General features: G+C 47.1%; 1 protein-coding gene across 2 annotated transcripts in view; it reads right to left on the reverse strand.

The window, feature by feature from the left end:
- The window catches only part of NHLRC2 (NHL repeat containing 2), a 65,275-nt gene that overhangs the window by 15,594 nt on the left and 24,334 nt on the right, over window positions 1–25,347 (reverse strand). The window contains exon 6 of one of the 2 annotated variants that reach the window (XM_074999116.1): window positions 219–312. In XM_074999116.1, the coding sequence (XP_074855217.1) occupies window positions 219–312 (94 nt within the window). Of the gene's footprint in view, window positions 1–218; window positions 319–25,347 lie in introns of both variants that reach the window. The other variant, XM_074999115.1, reaches the window with a different exon arrangement.

Genomic DNA, 25,347 nt, shown 5'->3' on the forward strand with positions numbered 1-25,347 from the left:
AGTAGATTATTTGAACTGCTTTTATTTTAACTTGTATTTTAACTTGGTTTATAATTAATATTTAAACTATTTAGCTTAATGCAAAGTCTATCTATCCATCCACCTATCTCTGTTTTTCTAGTGTTTTCCAGGAGTATAAGTCTCCTTCAAGTTGTAAGGCGCTTGTTCATCAATAGCTAAATAGCCAAGTTCTAATGTCTATTATTACAGTGGCGTACCTTCCTTTTGGGAGTTTTCCAGATTCCAGCATGAGGGCCCAGACTTGATGAGTACCTGCCATGGCTATCCACAGAATATTATCTTCATTGGTCCCTGAAACTTCACCAAACATGAATATGAATATAGTAGAATGGACCTGGGGCAATACTAGCAAAAAGGAAATATTTCTTGTCACAAAAATTTGACAAATTATTTTTAGTTAGCTGGTACTTTTACTAGGGGAGGAAAATCTGTACTCTTTAGTATTAGCTGAAGATACCACTTCTGCTAGGAAATGCAGTCAGCAAGCATTCTGATAGTGGATATACATTTTACTCAATTACTGACGCTGAAAAACAAGCCCGTTATATTGGCAAAGATATTGAAGACCCAAAGTAGTTGGAAAATTGGAAGTGTTCTTCAAATACTACTTTTTGCAGGATTTAGGAGATAAACAGTGAAGAGTTTAGTTTCTCACTTACATTATATATTCATTATTAATACATTTAGCTTGGCTTTAAAACGTAAGACCTCGATTTTGAAACATACACACAACCTTACGTTTATTACCATGAGCAGTCTCATTCAAAATGAATGGGATTATCCATGGTAGTCAAGGATCAGGGCCAACAGAGTGTGGTGATGTCAGAAATGCTCATCGATACTGGAGACTGAAAATTTGAATATAAAAGAGAGTTCAGCAGCCTCTCTTTCCAAAGTAGTGTGAAAATTCCTCTCCAGTCCTGGGACTTATCCTTGCAACAAAGCCCACTGCCAGCTTGGTCCACACATCTATTCCGGGGATACCATCACTGGACCTAATCAAGTTAGTCACAGAATCACGGGCACATTCTCATGTTCCTCAACTAACATCATATATGCCATCATGTGCCAACAATGCCCAGATGCTTTGTATATTGGACAGACTTCAAACTCTTAGACAAAGAGTTAATGGGCACAAAACAGACATAAAAACACTCCTGACCCACAAACCGGTCACCTGACATTTTAATGGAGTGGCACACTCTGTTAATGACTTAAGAGTTTGCATCTTACTGAAGAGGGAACATTGCTGAGCAACTACTGATTCTTTTAAAAAGCTTGGTTGCTGCATAATACAATGTTCAACCTCTATTTTTGCCTAAAAATATTTTAATGATGCTTTTGTATGGATAAGCATACTGTGGGGAAAAAGAGAAAGATTTCTAATACCTAGAGTCAAATATGGTAGATTGAAAAGGACCTGTCAGATCTCTTATCCCAGTAATTCAGGGCAGGCTACCTTAACACTATGCTTCAGCTTCTACATATGAAAAATGCGTCAGAGTCCATATAAAACAGGAATGCGAATGTTCTGGGTCAGTATAGGGGCTCTTTTGCATATTTGGCTTAATCTAATTCTTGACTGCTCCCCCCTTCTACCCCTCTACTCTCTGATTTGCTCACCTTGATAATTTTTTTTCTGATTTGTCAACCTTGATTACTATTTTTGGTTCTCTGTGCTTTAAATATTATTGAGTCTGTTCTGGTATGGCTATGGTCTGAAGAAGTGGGTCTGTCTCATGAAAGCTCACCTAATAAATTATTTTGCTAGTCTTTAAAGTGCTACTTTACTGCTTTTTTGTTTTGATAGTATATAGACTAGCATGGCTTTCTCTCTGTTACTAATATAAAACTTAATTATGGTCTGTGAAGTGATAGAGAAGGTGCTACATTGCATTACTAAATACGCACTTTTATGCTCTCTTGAACCACAGCATGACTACATGTAAAGTATCCAATCACAGGTTCCGGAGAACACAGCAGGCAGCGATTTAGAGTGAGTCTGGTTAGAGAGGGTTAGATTTTTGGCTTTGGAACAAGTCCTGTATATGGGGTGGCATGTAGCCGTGCCACCACAGAAGCAGCATAAAGAACAAACTGAGCCTCTAGGGAAAGGTACAATTTGCAGCTGGCTACACTCCGAATGCTAGCTCTGATGTATTAGCTGGGTAATTGGTGTGGGATCAAAAGCTCCATCCCTTCCCATTCTCCTCCTCCATGAAGCATGCATGGAAGAATATCGGATACAGAATATCCTCTTACTTTACTACTGCACTCCTAAGCCTGTGGTCTAAGGAGCCTTCATGAAGTCGTAAGGGGTTCTTACCCCCGCCCCACATCCCCAGTCTCTGTCCTCTTGCATATGGGATTCTAGTTTAATTCACTGACTATCCAGCAATAACTGGTAAATATCTAAATCACTGTTCTGACTAATGAAACTGGAAGAGAAGCCAGGAAAATGTAAAAATATACTACTTGAAATAAGGACAGCAATCATGCAGCACAGAGTATATTTTAATTCTTGCTTTCCATTATTTTATTTAGTATAATCACACAATAGATATATAGCAAATCTTTAAACCAATAGATATATTCCTTAACCTTCTCCTAAGGAAGAGTTCTTCCACAAATAATTTGTAAATAGCATTTTAGAAAAATTTCAAAATTATGTACTTTGTACTGTCTGTATATATCTTCAGTTTGAAAAACAGTACATTCTGATTGACCATGACTAAAAACTTATCATTAGACTTTTGCCCTGGAACAAACCTATTAGAACACAAATAATCAGCTATACTAGTACTTTTCATTATCTCCTTTGCCACTACTTAGTGTGTGTGTGTTTTAAAGGCTATCTTTAGGTCATATCCCAGCTTCTTCTGATGGATCCAACTGTAAAGTTATAAACGAACACTTAGAGCATTAGTCTTAATTTACAGTAATTTTATTTGTACAAGAGAAATTGGTGTAAAACCAAAGTAAAATTAAGCAAACAGAAATTTAAAATATGGTGTCACCCTCTCAACGTGTGCAGATAAATAACAAATTTCCATGCTAAGAGATGTTATTTGGGAAATATAATAGCCTCATTATTTTCTACCTGGGAAGAAGTCAAAGGGAGCATGGTTAATTCTTACAATCTGTCTGATACATCTAAAGATTTTAAATATTTTCTGAAAAGAATCAAATGCTGATCCCTCTTCTTTTCTATTTTAAAACAGATTAGAAATTTGATATATTTGCAGTCCAGTACAGATAATCCATTCAAAATCACCAGCTCAAAAAGACGACAATTTATCATTAGCTCACATGAGATTCTGACGAAATACGCTACAGAACGGTGCATTAGTAACTGCTCACATTTACAGTAATTTTATTATTCTATACAGAATACAATATGGCATAAATTTTCAAAAGTGAGTCACTGTTGTGGCAACTCAAATTCGGTATTGACAATCATGAGTCACTTTTGTAAACTTAGTTTTTTATTGTACATTTATGTGTGCAAATTACCCTGTAGGACCTCAAAGTATTTTATAAATTATTCAGTTTCAGCTTCATCCAGCATGTTTCCAGGTGGAAGGTAGCAGCTGTTTCAACATAAGTAACATAACTGAAACTATTTAAAGGACCAGATGAAGCTCACTTTATTTGAGTGTAAATGCAGGGAAGGATTTTGATAAACAATGTAATCACCCAAAGCAGAATTTACCCATAAAATCAGGTTAAAAATTCTAGGCCAACTATTTCCCAAATTGCCATAGGATCTTTTAGGGTTAAAAGTGTCAGTACCTGTAATTTACATCTCAGATTTAACATAAGATCTCTAAAAGTACAGAGGGCCATTGGTTCAAAACGAACTAAGAGGTGAGAATGCTACATACTAAGGCCTTGATACTGCACAAAATTACATACCTATAACTCTATGCAACGTTTTAAGGATATTCACATGAGCACAGCTATTTACAGGATGAAACATTAGCACAAAAACATCCAGGTCACCCATACATGCCTTAAGTTTCCTTTACGCTACTGTCACTGACTTAGCCTAATTCTGCTTACATACTAAGAACTGAAAAGTCCACAGCCCCAAGTACAATATATAAAACAGGAATGCAAAAGTTTACCTCAGGCAGGCAACCTGGTAGGTGAAAACACACACTCAGATTACCATTTTAAAAGTTGCACGAAGGGAAGTAAACTTTTAACCAAGTGTTTGAAGAACAACTTGGACATCACCACAGAGACATATGAAAAATGGAAAAACCCAAGTTAAAAAAACGAGGTGTTGAAATCATGGACAACATAGGTATTATCTCATCAAGGTAGAGACTTGTGATTACTAGATAACAGCTTGATGTTCAAGAATGATGAGTATGCGAAGATGCATTTTTAGAAGCACTCAGGATCTTAAAAGTCCCTATAGATTTCAATAAATCCTTATGAAAATCCAACCTCTAAATTCTAATATGGTTCAAATACAGGCATTCTATTAATGGAAATTCAAGATAGTGTAAAGATACTAAAATCTAAACTTTCTTTTCAAATTATGTGTCTGTAGAGCACACTGGAAGTGCTGCAGACAACAACTATAAAGATTTTAAGTTTTATTAAATATACAAAATATCAGTATAGAGAAACACCCTTCTCTCCCCAAAGAATGAAGAAGGAAGAGTTATGAAAATACTCCACAACTGCAGTCATGCAAGTCAAGCACTTCTTTCCAACACAACTACTAGAACAACAAAAGGAAGCAGATTTGGCAACAGAACAAATGGTTTGGATTATGGAAAACAAGAAAAGACCTCTAATCTCAATATTACCACAGAAAAGCAAAACAATTAACATCTGTAGTAGCATATCCGTGGGTATTTTTAAAAGTAAGTCGGTTTGTTTGTTTCACAGTGCCTGATGATAGATATATTACAAAAGTTTATTCTTCTTCCATGAATGACAGAAAGTGTGCTAATTTGAAGAGGAAGCAATTTAGAAAAAACAGTAATATCAGGAGAGTACACAGAAAGAAGACACTGACAAAAGCAGGATGGAAACCAAATGTTGAACGGGCTTGTCTACACTACCACCTTCCTTCGAAGGAAGGATGGTAATTAGGGTGTTGGGAGTTTACTAATGAAATGCTGACATGCAAAGGCAGAACTTCATTAAGCAAACTCCCCCCCGTGGCAACTTCGAAGTTTTAAACTTCAAAGTACCGGCATGCGTCTAGCTGCGGCTCACCCGCCGGTACTTCCAAGTGCCAGGGCAACTGAGGAGTAAGGAGACTTCGAAGTACTGGCGGGTGAGCCGTGGCTAGATGTAATAATCACCCAATAAAAGAACAAAGTAATACTTTTCCATTTACTCAACCGAACACTACATTTAAATCAATTTTAGAAGGCTGTTGTAAATTCAGTGTAGCTTCTCCGCATTTGGTATGCATAGTTTTTATCTTTTGTGCTGCTTGTAGCAAAGCACACGTTTCTCTTGTGAATGGGATACACGTGTTAAGGATCCACTAACAAATTATAGCTTTTGATTCATTATTTCATGCTAGAGCATTTGTCTTGCAAAATAAAAAAAAGTATACAACACATTTTCAAAGTGCACCTTCCCCCAGGCAGTTCTCCACTTTACTTCTTGAGTTTCCATGACCCTGTATTTTCATCTTCTTTATAACCTTACTGTTACGGGTATATGGTCCAGATCTTGCAAAAACTCATGCACTTATTCTAACTTAAGCATGTAGTACTTTTGACTAATCACTAAAGTTAAGCACACATACATGTGATTGCCGGATCAGTGGGTTTGTATCATAACCACAATTTTTTCCAGAGAGGAGAACTGGAAAGGATTTACTTTAACACTCATCAACAAATATCTGTCACATTCCCAGGACTACAGCAAATTTCCAACCTCCTCTATCCTGGGCCTGCATGCCTACTTCCAGCCTGGAGATAAAGAGGCTGGGAATCAAAGCCACGTCTCTTGGATGGCAGCACTGTTTCCTAGATGGACTGAAGATTGAAAATATTTTCCCATCTACTAATTTTATCTTTATGAATGTGTAGGGTAGAAATCCGTCAGCATACACATCCATTGCCAACATACCAGAGACAAGAAAGAATAACTTTCATGGAACATATCACACTCCCTTTTAAGTATATGTGGATAGGCACAGTGGGTAAAACACTGGCCCCCCTGAAGTCACCAGGAGTTTGGCTTTGACTTCAAGAGGGCCAGGATGTCACCCACCTAGAAAACAGTGGATTATTTTAGATCAGTCCCTCAGCCAGATTCAGAGCCAGAGAGAGTGAATCTAAGAAAGATGGCCATAGCTTGAGTTCACCTTATTAGCTCAGTATACTCTTTCATATCGAGCAGCCCTGGGACTGGGACGCTGCTGGATATGCAAATATGTTGGATAATAGACATGTATACCTAGCAGCACAGAACACTAAAGAAAAACAAAAAAAGAAATAAGAAAAATGTGTGCAGAGTACTTTATTTACTGACAACGGCAGTATTATACAGTAGTCCCTCGAGTTACGCAAGGGTGGTGGTCCCATGCACCTTCGCATTTCACTGGGGGGGGGGGACATGTGGCTTTTTTCCCTGGTGGAATGCATGTTCTGCAGCCAGGGAAGCAGCAGGAGCACCTGGAGCTCCTTTGGAAAAGTAAGTTCTGGGGTTGCGGGGGTCAAGCCTGGCGTTGGGCTGGAGCTGTGGGAGGGGGCTGGGGGGTTAGGGCTATGGGGGGGCAAGGGGATGGAGTTGAGCTGGAGCTGTGTGCTGGGGGTTTGAACTGGGGCAGGAGGGTTGAGCTAGAGCTGCATGCAGTGGGGGGTAACTGAACCAGGGCAGAGGGGAGTCGGGGGGGGGGGTTGAACTAGGGCAGGAGGGTTGAGCCAGAGCCACATGTGGGTTGGTGAGCTGGGCCATGGGGGGTTTGAACTGGGGCTGGTGGGGCAGGGGTTGAACCAGGGCCGAGTCAGAGGGGTCATGAGCTCGAACTGTGCACAGGTGCCAGGCTGCAAAGAGTTTGAACGAGAGCCGTGTGTGTGTGTGTGGTGGGGGGTGTTGGACTGGGGCTGCACGGGGCTAGGGGGCTTGAACCGGGGCCGCAAGGGGCCAGGGCTTGAGCCAGGGCTAGAGGGAGCAGGATTAAGAATTGCGGATGATAGAATGTCAGAGCTGAAAGAGTTTACTGTAGATGGGGACTGCCCTTTTTGATATTTTCTTGTATCTTTAGGGAGTTAAAGTTCCTGTGCTTTATTGAATTATAAAATACCAAAATCACGTACAGTGTTTTATCCTGCAAAAACCAGTGCGTGTGAGTGAAACAGCACAGTTCTTGGAATGTTTTTCATTAATTAACTGCAACTGAAGACACAGCATGGCACTTAGCTGCCCCCATTATGTGTAAAATATAATTAATTTCCTTAAATTTCATGGTGAAGTATGTTTACACATCTCTACAGGTGTGCATGGCCCTCTGGAGGGAGAAAAAAAAAAAGGTAGGACAAATCCTTAACCTGATGAACTTTCAAGAAACTTAGATATAAAACTTCAAGGAATGTCGAATCGTCGAGGTAAATGTGTGGTTGCGTAGGTGGTGTAGCAGAGTAGGATTTGGCTTCCTTGACCATGGGATTCTTTTTCAGGAACAAGGACTACTAGGAAGAGATGGAATCCGCCTAATGAAGGAAGGAAGAGCACCTTTGCAGGCAGGCTTGCAAACCTAGCGAGGAGGACTTTTTAGTGAGGAGTCTTCTGCTGTTTTCCAGGATCATCTGAACCTGCGGTGGGCACAGGAGCTCCAGGTCTGTCAGCCAACCAGGTACCATGTGTGCAGATGGAGATGGTTGATGGCTGGGTAGCAAATCGAGCTGTTCGGAGTGAAGAGCAACGGAATGGGAGGGAAGCGATGAGGGAGATGCCTGGAGAGAAGCAGCAGGTTGGAGAACCAGGTTTGTCTGGTCCATTTGGGTGCTAGTAGGATGACCCAAGCTCCATCCCACTTTATCTTGGCTATCACCCTCTGACTGAGGGGTATCAGTGGGAATGCATACATTAAAGGTGCATTCCATGTGATGTTGAATGCATTCTCTAGAGAGTTGCAGCCTAATCCAAATCTGGAGCAAAATGGGGGCAGAGAGTGTTTGCAGCTGTGGCAAACAGGTTTATCATTGGGAAACCCCACTTGCGGAAAAAGGACTTGTTGATTTCCCACCTGTGGTCTGTTGAGAAAATGCAACTGAGATTGTCTGCCAATATGTTGTTCTTGCCTGGGATGTAAGCAGCAACAATGTGGATTTGCCAGGGGATAGACCACTCCCAGAGCAGTATGGGGGAAGGGATAGCTCAGTGGTTTGAGCATTGGCCCTCTAAACCCAGGCTTGTGAGCTCAGTCCTTGAGGGGGCCGTTTAGGGATCTGGGGCAAATAGAAATAAAAGCGGGGGGAGGGATGGTACTTGGTCCTGCCAAGGGGGCAGGGGACTGGACTCAACAACCTCCCGCGGTCCCTTCCAGCTCTACAAGATGTGTATCTCCATACAGCCTTACTGCTTCCTGGCAGAGTTGTTTCGTAGGTACTCCGCCCTGCTTGTTTATATAATGCACGGCTGTCATATGGCCTGTTAGTATGCGTACTGTAGTGTTGGAGATCTGGGTGGAGAAATGCATGCATGCATGCATACTGAACTGCTCTCAACTCTAGGAGATTGATGTGTTGCAGTTGTTGCTTGGGGACCATGTATCCTGGACTACTTGGTCCCCAAGATGAGCATCCCATGGGGAGGCATCTGATGTGACTGTGCATGGGGGAGAGGGTCCCTGGAAAGGCACCCCTATGCACACATTGCTGGGTTGTGTCCACCAGGTGAGGTAGCTCCTGACCTTGGCTGGGATGCTCAGTGGGTGTAGTTGGGACCTGAATACCACTCTGACCCATGCCTGCATGGGTCTAATTCGTAAATGTGTACGTAGCACTACCTGGGGTGTATGGGGTGTACAGGGAGGGGTAGTACCTCTGCTGGAGGGACTTGTCATACCCCTTCAGGGGTAGTCCGTCCACTTTGGTCCCCTGCCTGTCACTCAGCTCTCACTTGTGGCTCCAGGTAGCTGCAGCATGTGCAACGACCGCACCCCGGGCAGCGGCTTCGACAGGCCAGCCAAACCAGGTGAGTGTAACCGATGGGGCTCAAACCCTCGGTGAATTTTCGGATGTGCCTACCCAGCATGTGAAGTCAGTTCCGGCGGACTGGGCAGAAGAGAGAATTTAGATCCAACGGCCAAGAAGGCGGTTCTGTAATGCTTTGTGGAAAGTGAAGGGCTTGACAAGGCACGAAAGACGTCAAGGCCAACCACTGCAACCAAAGAAGTTACCAGTCATGACGATTCTATGTACCACTGGTGCCTGGCTTCCAAGGTCGAGACAGTGGGCTTGCTCCCGTGCAACGGCTCTACCACTTAAAAAGCTTTCATGCATGGGTCCTGTGCAAATCATCATACCATCACATCACCCAAGTCCTGCAGCGATGGGGGAGGGGCAAAGCAACAGGTGGAGGTTACCACTGGGAGTCGTAGTCCCAATCCCACACGTAGGCGGCCTGTGGACAAGTGGTCGTCCAGCTCTGTACCTGGGGCAGCAGAGTTGCCTGGCAGCATCCCAGGCATCTGAACAGTCCTCTTTAGGACAGCACTGCTCACCCTAGCAAGGGAGGGGCCTAGAAAAGGTGGCCTAAAAATTGCCTGCCCTACAACAATAACTGGCCAGCAAGCCTAATAGCCAGTATTTCCGAGGCAAATCTACCTGAAAGTCAATGTGGTTTTCGACCTGGCCGGAGCTGTCAGACAAATACTAGAGAAGTGCACTGAACAGAACATGCACCTGTATGCTGTCTTCATAGACCTGACTAAGGCTTTTGATACCATCAACAGGGAAGCCCTTTGGACCATACTAATATGACTTGGCTGCCCAAGAAAATTTGTCCAGATTTTCCGCCTTTTCTATGACAACATGACAGGTGAAGTACTGTCTGATGGAGCCACATCAGCCCCCTTCAACATCACCAACGGCGTGAAACAAGGATGTGTTCTTGCTCCTGTCTTATTTAACCTGTTCTTTGCATGCGTCCTTAACCATGAAATGAAAGATCTGGACCGAGGTATATACCTGAAATAGTGGCGTGATGGTTCACTTTTTGACCTCCGTTGCCTGAATGCAAAGACTAAGACAGTGCAGAAACTCCTTTCTGAGGCACTCTTTGCTGACCCTAACTGTGCCCTTATGGCTCACATTGAAAACGATCTTCAGCACATTGTCAACAAGATTGCTGAGGCCTTGCAACTTTTTGGACTAACTATCAGCCTCGGAAAGACAGAAGTTCTCCATCAACCTGCACCTGGATCAAATGCTCCTGTCCCGAGTATCTCCATTGACGGCACTCAGCATAAAGTAGGGGAGAACTTTAAATACCTGGGTAGTGTCACATCCAGTGATGGATCACTGGATAATGAGATCAACCCGTTAATATCCAAAGAGAGCCAGGCACTTGGCTGTCTGTGTGTCAAAGTTCTAAACCATCATAACATCCGGATGTCAACAAAACTGCTTGTGTACAGAGCTGCTGTTCTCTCATCTCTTTTGTACAGGTGTGAAACATGGACACTATACAGGCGTCACATCAAGGCAGCTCGAAGCATTCCACATGCGCTTCCTCCGTAACATCATGAAGATCTGCTGGTAAGACAAAGTGCCCAATCTTGAGGTCCTCGAGAGAGCCCAGATGACAAGCATCGAAATGATGATTATGAAGTCACAACTACATTGGATTGGTCATGTCAGCTGCATGGATGCCAACAGAATCCCTCGCCAGCTTCTGTATGGTGAACTCTTCCAGGGCATCTAGCATATAGGTCGTCCACAGAAACACTACAAGGATACCATCAAAGCCAATCTGCAGTACAGCAGTATCAAACCGAGGGACCTTGAGGACGCCACCAGTGACAGAACACAGTGGCATGTAACAGTCAGAAATACCTGCATTGCCTTTGAGGAAGACCACTGCTGGCGTCTACAAGAGGCACGCGAATGAAATCACAGAGCATCAGCAATGCACAACCCACAGAATGCAAACTTCCCATGTACCATCTGCAGCAAAATGTGCACCTCTAGAATTGGCTTATACAGTCACCAGAGGGCACACCATAAGACCAATAACAGATGACCTGCACAGATTTGTCATCATCAGATCGATGGACTACCATTATGTGGCACCATCGATATCACTGCTGCCATGTGACCTAGTAGGCATAGGCATTGTCTGGCAAATATGGTTGGTGAAAGCTGCAGACTGGTGACAAAGTCTTGTATCACCTTCAGCCTGTGTGATGGAAACAAGGCTGTAAAAGTCTAGGAGTGCCCCTATGAATTCGAGTCTTGGGGTCAGTGTAAGGGTGCACTTTTGAAGGTTTATGCACAGGCCTAGGCTGGAGAAAAGAGTCCTGGCGAATGACATTGCTTGCTCGTTCCATGCTTGCGATTGACCCCTTATCAGGCAATCGTCTAGACTAGGAAATATAGTTATCCCTTTGTTCTCAGGAAAGCAGTGACCACTGCCAGGACCTTTCAAAAGATCCTCAGTGCTGTACATTTAAAGTCTGTCTGTGACCATGGCTGTTGTCTGAATGCACCGCACGGGTCCCAATACGGTCAGCTGGGTGGTATAGGTGGGGGTGCCCAGTGCTCTTGCCAGTGTTGTGGCTGAGGTAGATTAGGATGCCTCTGTGTATGTTTCTGAGGAGGAATGTTTTCCTCTGAATCTGAGGAACTGGAAAAACCAAGTGGTGGGGTGCCAGAATAGGAGAGCTTCGGGCTATGTAAAGACCTCTCATTTAGCAGAGAAGTGCCTGGAGTGGAGGTAATAGACAGCTTCTCTGTCGAAGCATAAGGCAGGAATGGTGGTAGGGGTATCGGTACTGGAATGCCCTGCGCTATTGGTAGCGAGAGGAGAGAAGCAGCAGTTGTGGTTGACAGAGTTTTGGCGCGCATCCTCAGTACTGGGTTCTCAGCACTTCTCCCTGCAGGCTCTGGAGAAGTGAAAGCAGACACCGGTGTGCTCTGGTCAATTACCAGCTTAGGCTGCTGAAGATAAGGAGGGTTTGGACTTCTCCTCTCGCCTCTTAGCTGAGGACACCTGGGCTGCCTCCTTAATTGCAGGGAGGGTAGCAGCGAGGTGTTTTGATGCGGTCCCTTGCACTCTAGGGGACGCAGAGCCTGACGAGGCATACAACCTCTTTATGCCTCTGCGGGATTTCCCCCTCTTTGTAGGGCATCCAGAGGCAGAGCCCTGACAGTGCTCTCCACGCCCTGTACACTGCACCTGAGGAGGCAATCCAGTTACTCTGCCAGAGCCAAAACCTGCTCCACAAGCAAGATGCGGAGCTGCTGCTCTCTGGCTCTGCGGGATAGTTTTGAAAGGCTCCTGCAGTGAGAACAGCCTTCAGTTTTGCACTGGTATCCCAAGCACCAGACACAGCGAGAGTGGACATCTGACAGGAGAAATGAGATGGCACAGGCAGAGCACTTTTTAAAGCCTGGGAAACTGGGCATGAGTAAGTGGCTGGCTGCACTTTAAAGTGGAGCTGCCAAACAGCAGGGGCCGTTAAATGAGAAGCCGCTTCAGCCGCTCTCCTTGTCAGTCCTTCTTTGTTTCTTTTTCTTGAAAAAGCTTTCAAAGTCTGAGGACCGCCTCAAAACAGCATGCTGCCACCCTCCCTGCAGTTAAGGGGACAGCCCAGGTGTCCTCACCCAAGAGGCGAGAGAAAGAGTGCGTTGCCCAGAGAGGTAGTGGATTCTCCATCCCCCAAGGTTTTTAAGTCCCAGCTTAACAAGGTCCTGGCTGGGATGACTTAGATGGGGTTGATTGTGCTTGAAGCAGGGGGCTGGACTAGATGACCTCCTGAGGTCCCTTCCAGCCCTACGATTCTATGATGACTGACTCTGTTTAAAGACTCTTCTTCTTATCCTAATTGATTGATTGTCTGTTTGTTTTTCAGGTCTGAGGGAGCTAAAGTAAAATGAGACTGGAGCTAGCGGCAAGAAGAGAAGAACTGAGGTGACAGGCTGCCCACACATGTGCAGTAGCTGTCACAGGGCCCCCGTGGGTGCTCCACCTTAGAGGTGTGTCAGAACTGCTGCACTGACAGGCCGAATATTTTCTTAGCAGTGCCCCTCAGCTGCCCTGCTGTGCTGAAATGGGACTCAGTTTAATTGGTTTCAAGGCGGGATTCCACCTGTCAGCCATTAAACCAATTAAATTGAGTTCCATTTCAGTGCAGAAGGGCAGGGACTGGGAGCTGGAGGAGTGAGCGGTGACAGCGGCGGGAGCCGAATACGGATCCTTAAAGAGTCACATGTGGCTTGAAGCCACCCAGCCAGCTACCCGTAGAAAATCTAATGGCGACCCGTGTTTGGTCCTGACCCAGAGGTTGGGAATCCCTGCTATAGAATAAAATATTTCCATGCTACTTCTGTTCAAAAGACTTTTTCCTAATAAACGGCAGTTTTGTGAAATTAATACACTTTTTTTTTGTGTAGCATATTTCTATCATGTACATGTGTACTACCAGTGGAATCTAAGGCACGCTAATAAACACCCTAAACATAGTCTTACCCCCTAAAAATACTCTTTTAGCTAGATAAAGGACAGTAAACAGAAGCAGTCAATCTTAAAAGCTTTAAGCTTAGAAGCTTAAATTGACTGCTGTAGTTATTAGGAAGTATGCCATGGTATCTGACTACCTGACCACAAACAATTTGTGCCAACTCTGTGCCAAGTCCCTCCTGGATTAGTTTTCTTCCAGATGCCTAAATAGAAAAAATATTGCCTACACAGGAGTTGCTACACTTGCAGGATAAGGGTGGTGAACATAGGCTACGCCTACACTAGAGAGTTCTGTCAACAAAACTTGTGGAGCATCCACACACAAAATGTGTTTTGTTGACAGTCTGTTGACAAAACTCAGCACCTTCGGCAACAGTGTTCTGCCTCTCCGCGATCAGGAATCCTTTTTCAACAGCTTCTGACAACCAAAAATCTATGTAGACACTCAAGAGGGCTCTCAGCTGACAGATGGGGCTTCCAGTTTATCAGGCAGCCCTGTTTGCTGAGCTTTTGGTTGGCCGTTCTGTTGAGAGAGTGGCAGGGGAATCTTGGTGCCCTCTGTCAACAGTGCAGACTGTTCTTTTGACCCACTTGTTTGTGTGGACTTGATCGGTTGGCAGAAGTTTTGCTGGAAGATCTCTTCTGATAGTAACTTCTGCCGAGAGATCACTGTAGTGTAGACGTAGCCTTATAGCATAACTTGTTTTGGGACATGTGAAAGTTTCCATTATATCTATTTATCCTGTCCTCCCTTGAGTTTTATAAGGCTGTTGCACACATTCAGACAATACGTACAACAAGGATATTGGACACTATGAAATCTTTTCAAAACAGTGAAAAGTTTCCTGGCTACTCTACCTGTTCATGACATGACCTTTTGCTGTGACTTTTTTTTTTTGGTAAATAATCTCTTAATAGAAACCTGCTCCAAATACAGCTTCATTTAAATGTGATCCCCATAAAAATTATAGTAGTTTGAAGAAAGTACAAACTTCCAACTAGCTTACTGAAACTCCGGTGTTTTTATAAATAGATTCAAATTGTGTAGCTCAAAACTGAATTTTGGAATCTAAAGCACACAGCTATGTCACTAAATGTGGGTCAGAGGTCTGCTCCTTTCAGCAAGAATGCAGCTATTGAGAACATTTCACTCGTAGATCAACTTTTCATGTATCACTTGCTTTCAACAGTCACTGAATAAAAATAAAAGAGGGCTTAAGAAGTTCCCAGTAATTAATAATACCCATCCACATGAAAACATGGGGTAAAAGCCTACTTCATTTAAGTCGATGGGAGTGATGTCATTGACTTCAATGAGGCCAGGATTTAACCCAAGGGTTTCACTCAAGAATTAAAAAGCAGACAAAGGCAACATTTCAAGGGACTCAGCAATGAAACCAGAGATAAAAGAGGATGTTATCAACCTTAATCATTTGCCTTGTCTTTGTAAAATGTCCCACCTTAAAAAGATATATTTGTTTCACTTTTCTTATGGTGGCTCTGCAGTCACATAACTGCTTGCCTCAATTCTCGCCACTGTAAAATGAGTACATAAAAACTAACGAACCTCACAGGGATACCGGGCACCTGATTTCAAAAAGACACTAAGAGCCTTGATGAAATGTGCACAAAGTGTTTTGCTTTCCCATCACCAATTTTTGTACTTTTAGTGTCTGACTATACACAGTACACCTTCCCTGAAGGTCCTGGTAAATTCATAAAGTACTCATTTTTACACACAGATCATGCTGATGACCCTAGAATAACATTCATTAGTGTACCCATTTCATTCTGTTTTGCTTGTCTGCTCATTTAAATGGTCCATCCCTCTAAATAAAAATTCTGAAGTTTACTAGGATATTCAGACCATTTAGTACACAGCATTTCACGCTTGAATTTAAAAGTCTGCCTCTTGATATATTGCAAAATAACAGCAAGCACACGGAACAAATTTTGTGAAACAGTATACTCAAAAATCCACAGAAATAACGTACGATCATAGAATCATAGAACACTAGAACTGGAAAGGACCTCAAGAAGTCATCAAGTCCAATTCCTTGTCCTCTCAGCAGGACCAAACACCATCTAGACCATCCCTGACAGGTGTCTGTCTAACCTGCTCCAAATATCTTCAGCAATGGAGATTCAACAGCCCCCCTAGGTAATTTATTTCAGTGATAAACCACCCTGACAGTTCAGAAGGTTTTCCTAATGTCTAATCTAAGCCTCCCTTGCTGCAGTTTAAGCCCATTGCTCCTTGTCCTGTCCTCAGAGGTCAAGAAGAAAAATTTTTCTCACTTCTCCTTGTAACCCTCTTTGAAGTACTTGAAAACTGCTATTAGCCGTGTCTACACGTGGACGCTACTTCGAAGTAGCGGCACTAACTTCGAAATAGCGCCCGTCACGGCTACATGCGTCGGGCGCTATTTCGAAGTTAACTTCGACGTTAGGTGGCGAGACGTCGAAGTCGCTAACCCCATGAGGGGATAGGAATAGCGCCCTACTTCGACGTTCAACGTCGAAGTAGGGACCCTGTAGTCGTTGCGCGTCCCGCAACGTCGAAATTGCGGGGTCCTCCATGGTGGCCATCAGCTGAGGGGTTGAGAGACGCTCTCTCCAGCCCCTCAGCTCAATGGTGGCTGCGTGGAGCGGCCCCTTAAAGGTCCCCTCCCCCTCCCTTCCTGTGCAGCAAGCTGAGGGAACGTGCAGGCGGCAGCCCAGACACGCGGCCAGCCTGCATGTCCCTCAGCCATCCAAACCAGCCACCCCACCTGCGATGGCTGCCCGGCAGCCCCCCCAGGGGACCACCCCCCCAAGGGGAGCCAGGGCAGCCAGCCCAGCCAGGAGGGCAGCCAGGCTGGCAAGCGGCAGCGGGGCCCCTCCTGGATGGAGGCCGAGCTGCGGGACCTGCTCGGGCTCTGGAGTGAGGAGGAGGTGCTCCAGGTAATGGGGAGCAAGCGGCGGAATGCGGATGCGTTCGCTCGGCTGGCCGACGGCCTGGCTGCCCGGGGTCACCCTGCCCGCACTCCTGATCACGTCAGGAGTAAGGTGAAGGAGCTGCAGCAGGGTTACTCCTGGGCCCGGGATGCGGCCAGCCGATCTGGGGCCGCCCCCGTCACTTGCCCCTTTTACAGGGAGCTCAGGGACATCCTGGGCCCCCGGCACACCTCCTCCCCTCCGGCCACCCTTGATACTTCAGCCCACGAGCCCCAGCAGGCCCTGCAGCCGGAGTCCGCCCCGGAGGTAAGCCCCGCACCCCGGGGGCCCCCCCCCCGGAGCCCACCCCCGGGACATCGCGGCACGAGGAGGAGGAGGAGGTGGGGGGGGGGCTCCTCCTCCGCAGAATCCAGCCTGCAGATCCTCCTCCTGCCATCCCGGAGCAGCAGCCGGGCCTCCGCCCCCCGGGGATCTCCAGACCGTGGGAGTGGACCGACAGGTATGTACCCGCCTCTGGTGTACACCCCTGGGCTTGAGGGGCGGGGGGTAATACATATGTGTCCAGGGCCCCCCACATGCTCACATGGCCATGGCCCCAAGGGCAGCAAGGCCATGTCCCTCACAGCAGTGCATCAGCCCCTGCCCCCCACGACAGTGCCATGCCCCATCCCCGGGGCAGGGGGGAGCGGAACCTCGAGGGGCCCCCAGGAGGAGGGGGTGGGACACCCCGCAGCAGCAGCAGCAGCAGCAACAGCAGCATGTGATGGAGTGGGGGGAGTGCAAAAGGGAGACTCAGGCTAGATATGAGCAACAAGAGCCGAATAGCTCCCAGGGGCAAAGGATGATTGTGGGGCTGCAGCTGGCAGGTGACACCTCTGCCCTGAACAAAGAGGAGGGAGGAGCCGAGCTGGCTTGGAATTGGCGGGGGAGGGCGGGGGCCACAGGTAGAGGCTAGGGGAAGGGAGAGCTGGAAGGCAGCCAGCCTGAGGGGGAAAGCTGCATCCCAGAGGGGCACCCCTTGGGGTCTTCTCCCCACGACGGGTTGGAAGGACTGTCTCTTCCGACAGCTGGTGCTGTCACTCCTAGGAGAAACTGGGCATCTGTGGCCTAAGAAACCTCTCCTGCTGTCAGACCCTGCGGAGTGAAGTGAGAGTCGCTCCCACCAGGGGACGGGGTGCAGTGCAGGGGGACCCCTGAACCCCATCCATCACAGCATCTCCTCCCGGGGACGGGGATGGGGAACCTGCACCACAGGGCTGGGGGGACAAAGGCCATGGCTCGGGGCCCACACTAATGCCTGTCTCCATTCTTCTTCCCCCCCTCCTCTCCTGTGTCCCGCACCTGCACCATCAGAAGGACCGGAAGAGAGCGCCGGCGAGGCATCAGTGGTCCCGAAGAGCCCTCCGGGGCCATCGCTCCAGGCAAGCCCCTCGGCCGAGGACCGACCGGCCCCACGGCAGGCTAGACAGCGGACCCCGCGCCACCAACAGCCGATGGCGACGGACCCTCAGCTGCTGGCCATCCACCGACGGCAGCTGGAGGTCGCGGAGCAGCACCTGCAGCTGCAGGAGCGGGCGCTGGCCTGGCGCCAAGAGGCATGGGGGGCCTACATGGAGACTTTCAACCGCCTGGTGGACTACCTGGCCCCCCATGCCGCGCCGGCCTCCGCAGCGCCCGACGTGCCTGCTCCACCCGCCGCACCACCAGCTGCTCCGCCCATCGCCGTCCCGTCCGCCGTCGCCCCGCCACCCACCGCCGAGGGACCCCTGGAGCCGGCTGAGACTCGCCGGGCTTATCTTCCGGTCCGCCCTGCCCCCAGCCAGCCCCGGACAGGGTTGTGGCCGCGGCGGGGCTCCCGGTCGCCCACGCCCAGTGCCGGACTTTACGGGCGAGGGGCCCGGGAGGTGGCCCCCCTGCTTGTATATAGTTGGGACTTATTATTTTGTGCCCCCCGTTTGCCCCGTCCCCTCCATGTAAATAGTTCTCCCCTTTATCCTCCCTGGTTTTCTTTTTATTACTGAGCACACTTTTTTCTTACTATTGTTTTATTTGTACATATTACTTTCGTTCCACACGTTGTATATAGTTTGTTCTTGTTTTATATATTTATAGTTAAAAAAAAAAGTTCTAAAAGAAAAAGCAGTTTAAGTTCAGCCACAAGTGCATGCTGTCATTTGTCCAGGAAAAGTGGGAGGGGGGTGCGGTTGGGTGCTCCATGGTGTGGGCGTCAGGGCAGGAGTGTGGTGGAGGAAGGGGCGGGCAGTGGGGGGCCTGGCAGAGTTCACCCCACGGCCTCATCATCGAAGTGGGCCCGCAGGGCCTCCCGGACCCGGGTCCCTTCGGGGTCCACCTGCCGACTGGGGGCAGCGGGTGGCTGCACGTCGGCCCTGCCGGCCTCCACAGCCCAGCCCTGAAAAAAGGCCTCCCCCTTGCTCTCCACCAAATTGTGCAGGGCGTAGCAGGCACCCACAATCAGGGGGATGTTGTTGGGGCCCGCATCCAGGCAGGTCAGGAGACATCTTCAGCGTCCTTTCAGGCGGCCAAATGAGCGCTCCACCACCTGGCGCGCGTGGTTCAGGCGCTGGTTGAAGCGCTCCTGGCTAGCGGAGAGATGGCCCGTGTACGGGTGCATGAGCCAGGGCCGGAGGGGGTATGCCGCATCTGCGATGACGCAGAGGGGCATGGTGGTGTCCCCCAGAGGGATCTCCCGCTGGGGGATGTAGGTCCCCGCCTCCAGCCGGCGGCACAGGCCCGAGTTCTGGAAAAACTGGGCGTCGTGGGTGCTGCCAGGCCAGCCCACATAAATGTCCTGGAAACGGCCCCGGCTGTCCACCAAGGCCTGGAGGACCACAGAATGGTAGCCCTTGCGATTCATGTATCGTCCTCCACTGTGATGCGGGGCGCGGATGGGGATGTGAGTCCCATCCAGAGCCCCGAAGCAGTTGGGGAAGCCCAGGGTGGCAAAGGCCGCGATGGTGGCAGCTGGGTCCCCCAGCCTCACGAGCCTGTGCAGGAGCATGGCGTTGATGGCACGCACAACCTGCAGGGAAAGCACATGGGACAGCACCAATGAGGGGTAAGCAGGGTGTGCGTGGCCCTGCCTTGCCCTGCCCTCCCCTCCTCTGCCCTGCCCTGCCCTCCTCTGCCCAGGCCCACCTCCCCTGCCCTGCCCTCCCCCCGTGGGTTCTCCTACCTCCATGAGGACAGCCCTGACGGTGGCCTTGCCGACACCAAACTGCTGCTCCACGGATCGGTAGCTGTCGGGAGTGGCCAGCTTCCAGACAGCGATGCCGACCCGTTTCTCCACTGTGAGGGCACGCCACATGGCGGTGTCCTGGTGCCTGAGTGCGGGGGTGAGCCACTGGCACAGCTCCATAAATGTCTGCCGGGTCATCCTGAAGTTCCTGAGCCAGCGGTCGTCGTACCACTCCCCAAGCACCAGCCGCTCCCACCAGTCGGTGCTGGTGGGGTAGCTCCACAGCCGCCGGCGTGTGAGGCGGGGGTGGGGGTGGGGTGCTGCAGGGTTGGGGGTTGAGCCCTGCTGCCCTGGGGGCAGCTCCTCCTCCGGTGTAGCAAGGAGATGCTCAGCTGCCTCCCGCATGGCATGGAGCAGGGCAAGCCCTGCTCCTGCCAGGAGGGCTGGGTGGACCTCTGGCTGCTGCTGCTGCTGCTGCTGGGGGTCCATGACTGCGTCGCCCGGGGTCTGTGTGCCTATGGCTCCTCAGACCGTGTGCTGTGCAAGCTGAGTGTGTCTGGGAGGGGCCCTTTAAGGGAGCGGCTAGCTGTTGCCCCGGAAGTGCTAGTCCGCCCTGTGACCCTGTCTGCAGCTGTGCCTGGCATCCCTATTTCGATGTGTGCTACTTTGGCGTGTAGACGTTCCCTCGCTGCGCCTATTTCGATGTTGGGCTGCGCAACGTCGAAGTTGAACATCGACGTTGCCAGCCCTGGAGGACGTGTAGACGTTAATCATCAAAATAGCCTATTTCGATGTCGCTACATAAGCTATTTCGATGTAGGCTTCACGTGTAGACATAGCCATTATGTCCCCGCTAAGTCTTCTCTTTTCTAAACTAAACAAGCCCAGTTCTTTCAGTCTTCCCTCATAGCTCATGTTCTCTAGACCTTTAATCATTCTTGTTGCTCTTCTCTGGACCTTCTCCAATTTCTCCACATTTTCTTGAAATGTGGTGCACTGATCCCTCACTATATGAGCACAATTGGTTCCCAAATTTCTGATCGTAGGTGAAAACTCATAAGAGCAACACTAAATTCCCATTAGAGTATATGTAAAAGTCTCCAATTTGTTCCAAGTGCTTGTAACTTGACATAAATCAGTCGAGTTTAGGTGCTTTTCTGATGTATTTGAATAGTTTGGCACCAGAAATAGGACGTAGTGTATGTACCTAGAGCAGGGATTCCCAACCTATGGGTTGGGACCCAAACATGGGTCCCATTAGATTTGTTAAAGGTCACCAGCTGGGCATTTCTCAGCTGAATGTGGCTGTCAAAGAAGCCATTTCCAGTTTCTTAACACTGCTGCCTCAGACAGATCAATAGAGATAGCTGCTGGAGATGAGAGCTCGCTCTATCATGAGGGATAGCAATTACCTTATGCCTAGGTGATAAAACATTAATAATTGAGTTAATTGGTTTTAATCACTGTTACCTGCTGGGAGCAGGAGTGCAGGCGGAGCGCCCAGCCTCGCAGCCCCCCTGAAGAGGCTGTGGGAGAAGGGGGGCTGTCTAAGGCTGGGGACATTTAGGCATGAAGCAGGGCCTAAGACTGGGGCAAGTTAGGGGCTGCAGGGAGAGTCTAAGGCTGGGGATGGTTTGGGGCTGCAGGGAGAGTCAAAGGCTGAGGGGCAGTTTAAGGCTGCTCATGGGCTCTAAAGCTGGGGGATGTTTGGGGCTGCTGTGGGGATCTATGGCTGGGGGTGGTTTGGGAGTGTGTGAGGGACAGTTAAAACCTCACTGAGGGTGAGGTCTGCAGGGTGGGCGGGGGGAGGGGGCTAATACAGTAAACCCTCAAGTTACCCCTGCATAACGTGAATTTTCCTGCAAGAAAGCACCATATAAATAGCTTTTAACCAATACTACTGATTTTAAGTTGTTTCTGTTCTCCAGTGCAACAAAAAGGCAATCAAAAATGTTATAGAAGTGTTTTACTCCACACTATAAATTACTTTTTAGAGAAGTATTAATCTCTTAAAACAGCAGACAGATATAAAAAACATGGTTTACTTTAAGCTGCAACCTTTTTCTCTGAGACTTTGAAAAAGGTCAGCACAAGTTATTTTATATTGTAAGGGTCTAGTACAATATATACAGAGTTTAAGCATTTAAGCCTTTTTTGCCTGCCTTTCATACCCTGAATATCATGGCTTTTGGCATACAAAAGGAGACTCTCAACTGTCTCTTGTTTAAAACCCCATGAATTCTGTATATAGATGCTCTGGATAAAATAAGTCTCCTTGTGCACCTGGGGCCTAGTTAAGTTATGCACATCCCAGTTTAGAGGACAGAGCACACAGGAACGTGAAAAATGTGGGCTATAGGTATTCTCCATTCCATACACTATAACACTTAGTAACAGAAGTCAAATGAAACTATTAATATATCACCAACCTTGATTTGCTTATGTGTAATCCCCAACTTGCCTGGAGGTATTTGCTGCATTTGCAAATAAGAGACTGTAGAATCCCACTGGCATTTGGACATGCACAAAAGTGACTTTAGAGAATCTGGTCCTTTATTTCATCAGTCCAAATCCACAACAAAGATATTAATACATCAATTCCCAATGCACAGTAAACATCAGTTCTGCTTACATTCATACAACCGAACATCAGCAAGAGGACAAAATCGCTGCCTGGTGATGAAAACAATGTTTCTGTAACTAGACTAGTGAGCACTTCCTACAAATTATATTTTGTGTATCATTGCTTGAACAAGGAATATATATTCTAACATAACAAATCACATACTTTATTACTATTAAGGTGGAGCAGTTTACAACAACTTGTGCTTCCACAAAAGCTTTAGGTGACATATTTCATCTTACCTCACATTTGAAAATATTCTGATTATAATAGTAATATTTTCCGAACACCATGGCTATGTTTACACTAGCCAAAACCTTCGAAATGGTCATGCAAATGGCCATTTCAAAGTTTACTAATGAAGCGTTGAAATACATATTCAGTGCCTCATTAGCATGTGGGCGGCCGTGGCACTTCAAAATTGATGCGGCTTGCCGCCACGCGGCTCGTCCAGAGGGGGCTCCTTTTCGAAAGGACCCCGGTACTTCAAAGTCCCCTTATTCCCATCTGCTCACAGGAATAAGGGGACTTCGCTGTGTGGCTCGTCCAGACGGGGCTCCTTTTCAAAAGGACCTCACCTACTTCGAAGTCCCCTTATTCCTGTGAGCAGATGGGAATAAGGGGACTTTGAAGTACCGGGGTCCTTTCGAAAAGGAGCCCCGTCTGGACGAGCCATGTGGCGGCAAGCCGCGTCAATTTCTAAGTGCCGCGGCCACCTGCATGCTAATGAGGCGCTGAATAGGTACTTCAGCGCTTCATTAGTAAACTTTGAAATGGCCATTTGCATGGCCATTTCGAAGTTTTTGGCTAGTGTAGACACGGCCCATATAAGATAAATCTGTATGTCCTTTACATACATTCAGTAGCGTAAGTGAATTTAGACTAACATCTAAACATGCAACTATAACCTAAATCAGATACAGGCAACAATGTTTCATGGAGGGCCAGTCTAAGAATTTGGTACTTTAGTCAAGGGCTGCACTCTTCCATGGTATTAATGGGAGAAGAGCAGTATCTGGGATGGAGGTTGGGCACAGAAGAGACCTTGGGGTAAGGGATTGGTGTGCAGGAGGTGGTGTGGTATCTGGGAGGGAGTTTGAGTGAAGGAGGGGGTTGTGACTGGGGCGGAGGAGGGGGGCAGTGTCTGTGAGGGGATCAGAGTTTAGAGGAGTGGTATAAGAGGGACTGCAAAGTTGGGGCAGGAGTGCAGGAGGGGGTGCAGGGAGATGCCAACACATCAGTGATCTGCAACCCGTCCTGGACAAAGATCCTTCACTCTCACACACCTTGGGAGGCAGGCCTGTCCTCGCCTACAGACAACCTGCCAACCTTAAACAAATTCTCACCAGCAACAATAGATCACAACACAGTAACTCTAAACCTGAAACCAATCTCTGCAACAAACCTCGCTGTCAACTCTGCTCACATAGCTACACCAGTGATATCATCAAAGGACCTGACATCAACCATACCATCAGGGGCTCCTTTACCTGCACATCTACTAACATAATATATGTCATCATGTGCCAGCAATGCCCCACTACAATTTACATTGGCCAAACCAGAAAGTCACTGTGTAAAAGAATAAATGGACATAAATCAGAAATCAGGAACGGTAATGTACAGAAAGCTGTGGGAAAACACTTCAATCTCCCTGGACACTCAGTAATAGATTTAAAAGTAGCAGTCCTAAAAAAAAGAAATTTCATAAACCAAATGGAGAGAGAAATCTCTGGGATGCAATTCATTTGCAAATTTGACTCCATCAACCAAGGATTAAAGAGAAACTGGGAGTGACTCGCCCCTTATAAAAGCAGCTTCTATGCCCTGGGTGTTAATATCTCCCCATTACACACTGACAATGAGCCCACATCCTCCTGTCTGATCTGACTTGTTTTTTCCTCTTTTGATACATACTACTGATAGCGGGCCATTTCCACCTTGCTGAATAGACCTTGTCAGCTCTGGCCCTCCCTTTTACTAGGACCCTACTCTTTAAATAGCCCTCTGGACCACCCTCTCCCCAACTCATGCATCTGATGAAGCAGGTCTTGGCCCACGAAAGCTTATGTTCCAAAATATTTGTTAGTCTATAAGGTGCCACAGGACTTCTTGTTGTTCTTGAAGATACAGACTAACATGGCTATCTCTCTGATAAAGAATATATATTATTCTCACAGCAAATAAGTTAACTTAATTGGTTAATAACATAATAAAATAACCCTTATTAATAATGTAGACAGGTTAATGATTAAATCATACAATGTTTTAATATCATGTGTTGCAAAGAGCGTCAGGAGACACACTAAAGCCCCTGCTAAGCATCACTGTTCTTGAGAATATTTATCAAATGTTATAATTGGTACTCAGTGGATGCCAAAGGCCTAAAGAACCCCTCTCTTGTCAAATAGAGATGAACCTTGAGGTCAGGTTTAAGTCAGAATGTCAAGAGAGCAAGCCCTACTGATGTCCCTGCTGTGCCTGTTCCATGGACAGTTAGTTAGAAGACTTCAGTCTCCAGGGCTGTTTCGTTGCCTTTGAGAAGCACTGATTTTTTTTAAGGTAAACAAATAAAGAAGAATTTAAGTCTTGTAAACACACATGCAAATGTACAACACATTGCCAGAACCCAATTCAGTGTGAAAAATCCATATAAGTTCTGAGATAAGAACATTTACAAAATCTGGTATATATAAATATCTGGCATATATATCAAGAATCAACACGTCAAAGCTAAATACCATGTAGTCCTGATTCTCCACTGCCTTTTATTATATGCAGTCATTTATATTTGTGAAATGTGAATGTAAAACGCTATCAAATCAGAAGGGGAAAGGCAGTGGAAAAATCAGGCACTATATTTTTAATGTGTCAGATGCCTAGGCTGTTACACACAGCTTCT

Source organism: Carettochelys insculpta, chromosome 7, assembly GCF_033958435.1.
Source record: "Carettochelys insculpta isolate YL-2023 chromosome 7, ASM3395843v1, whole genome shotgun sequence".
NCBI classification, from domain to species: domain Eukaryota; kingdom Metazoa; phylum Chordata; order Testudines; family Carettochelyidae; genus Carettochelys; species Carettochelys insculpta.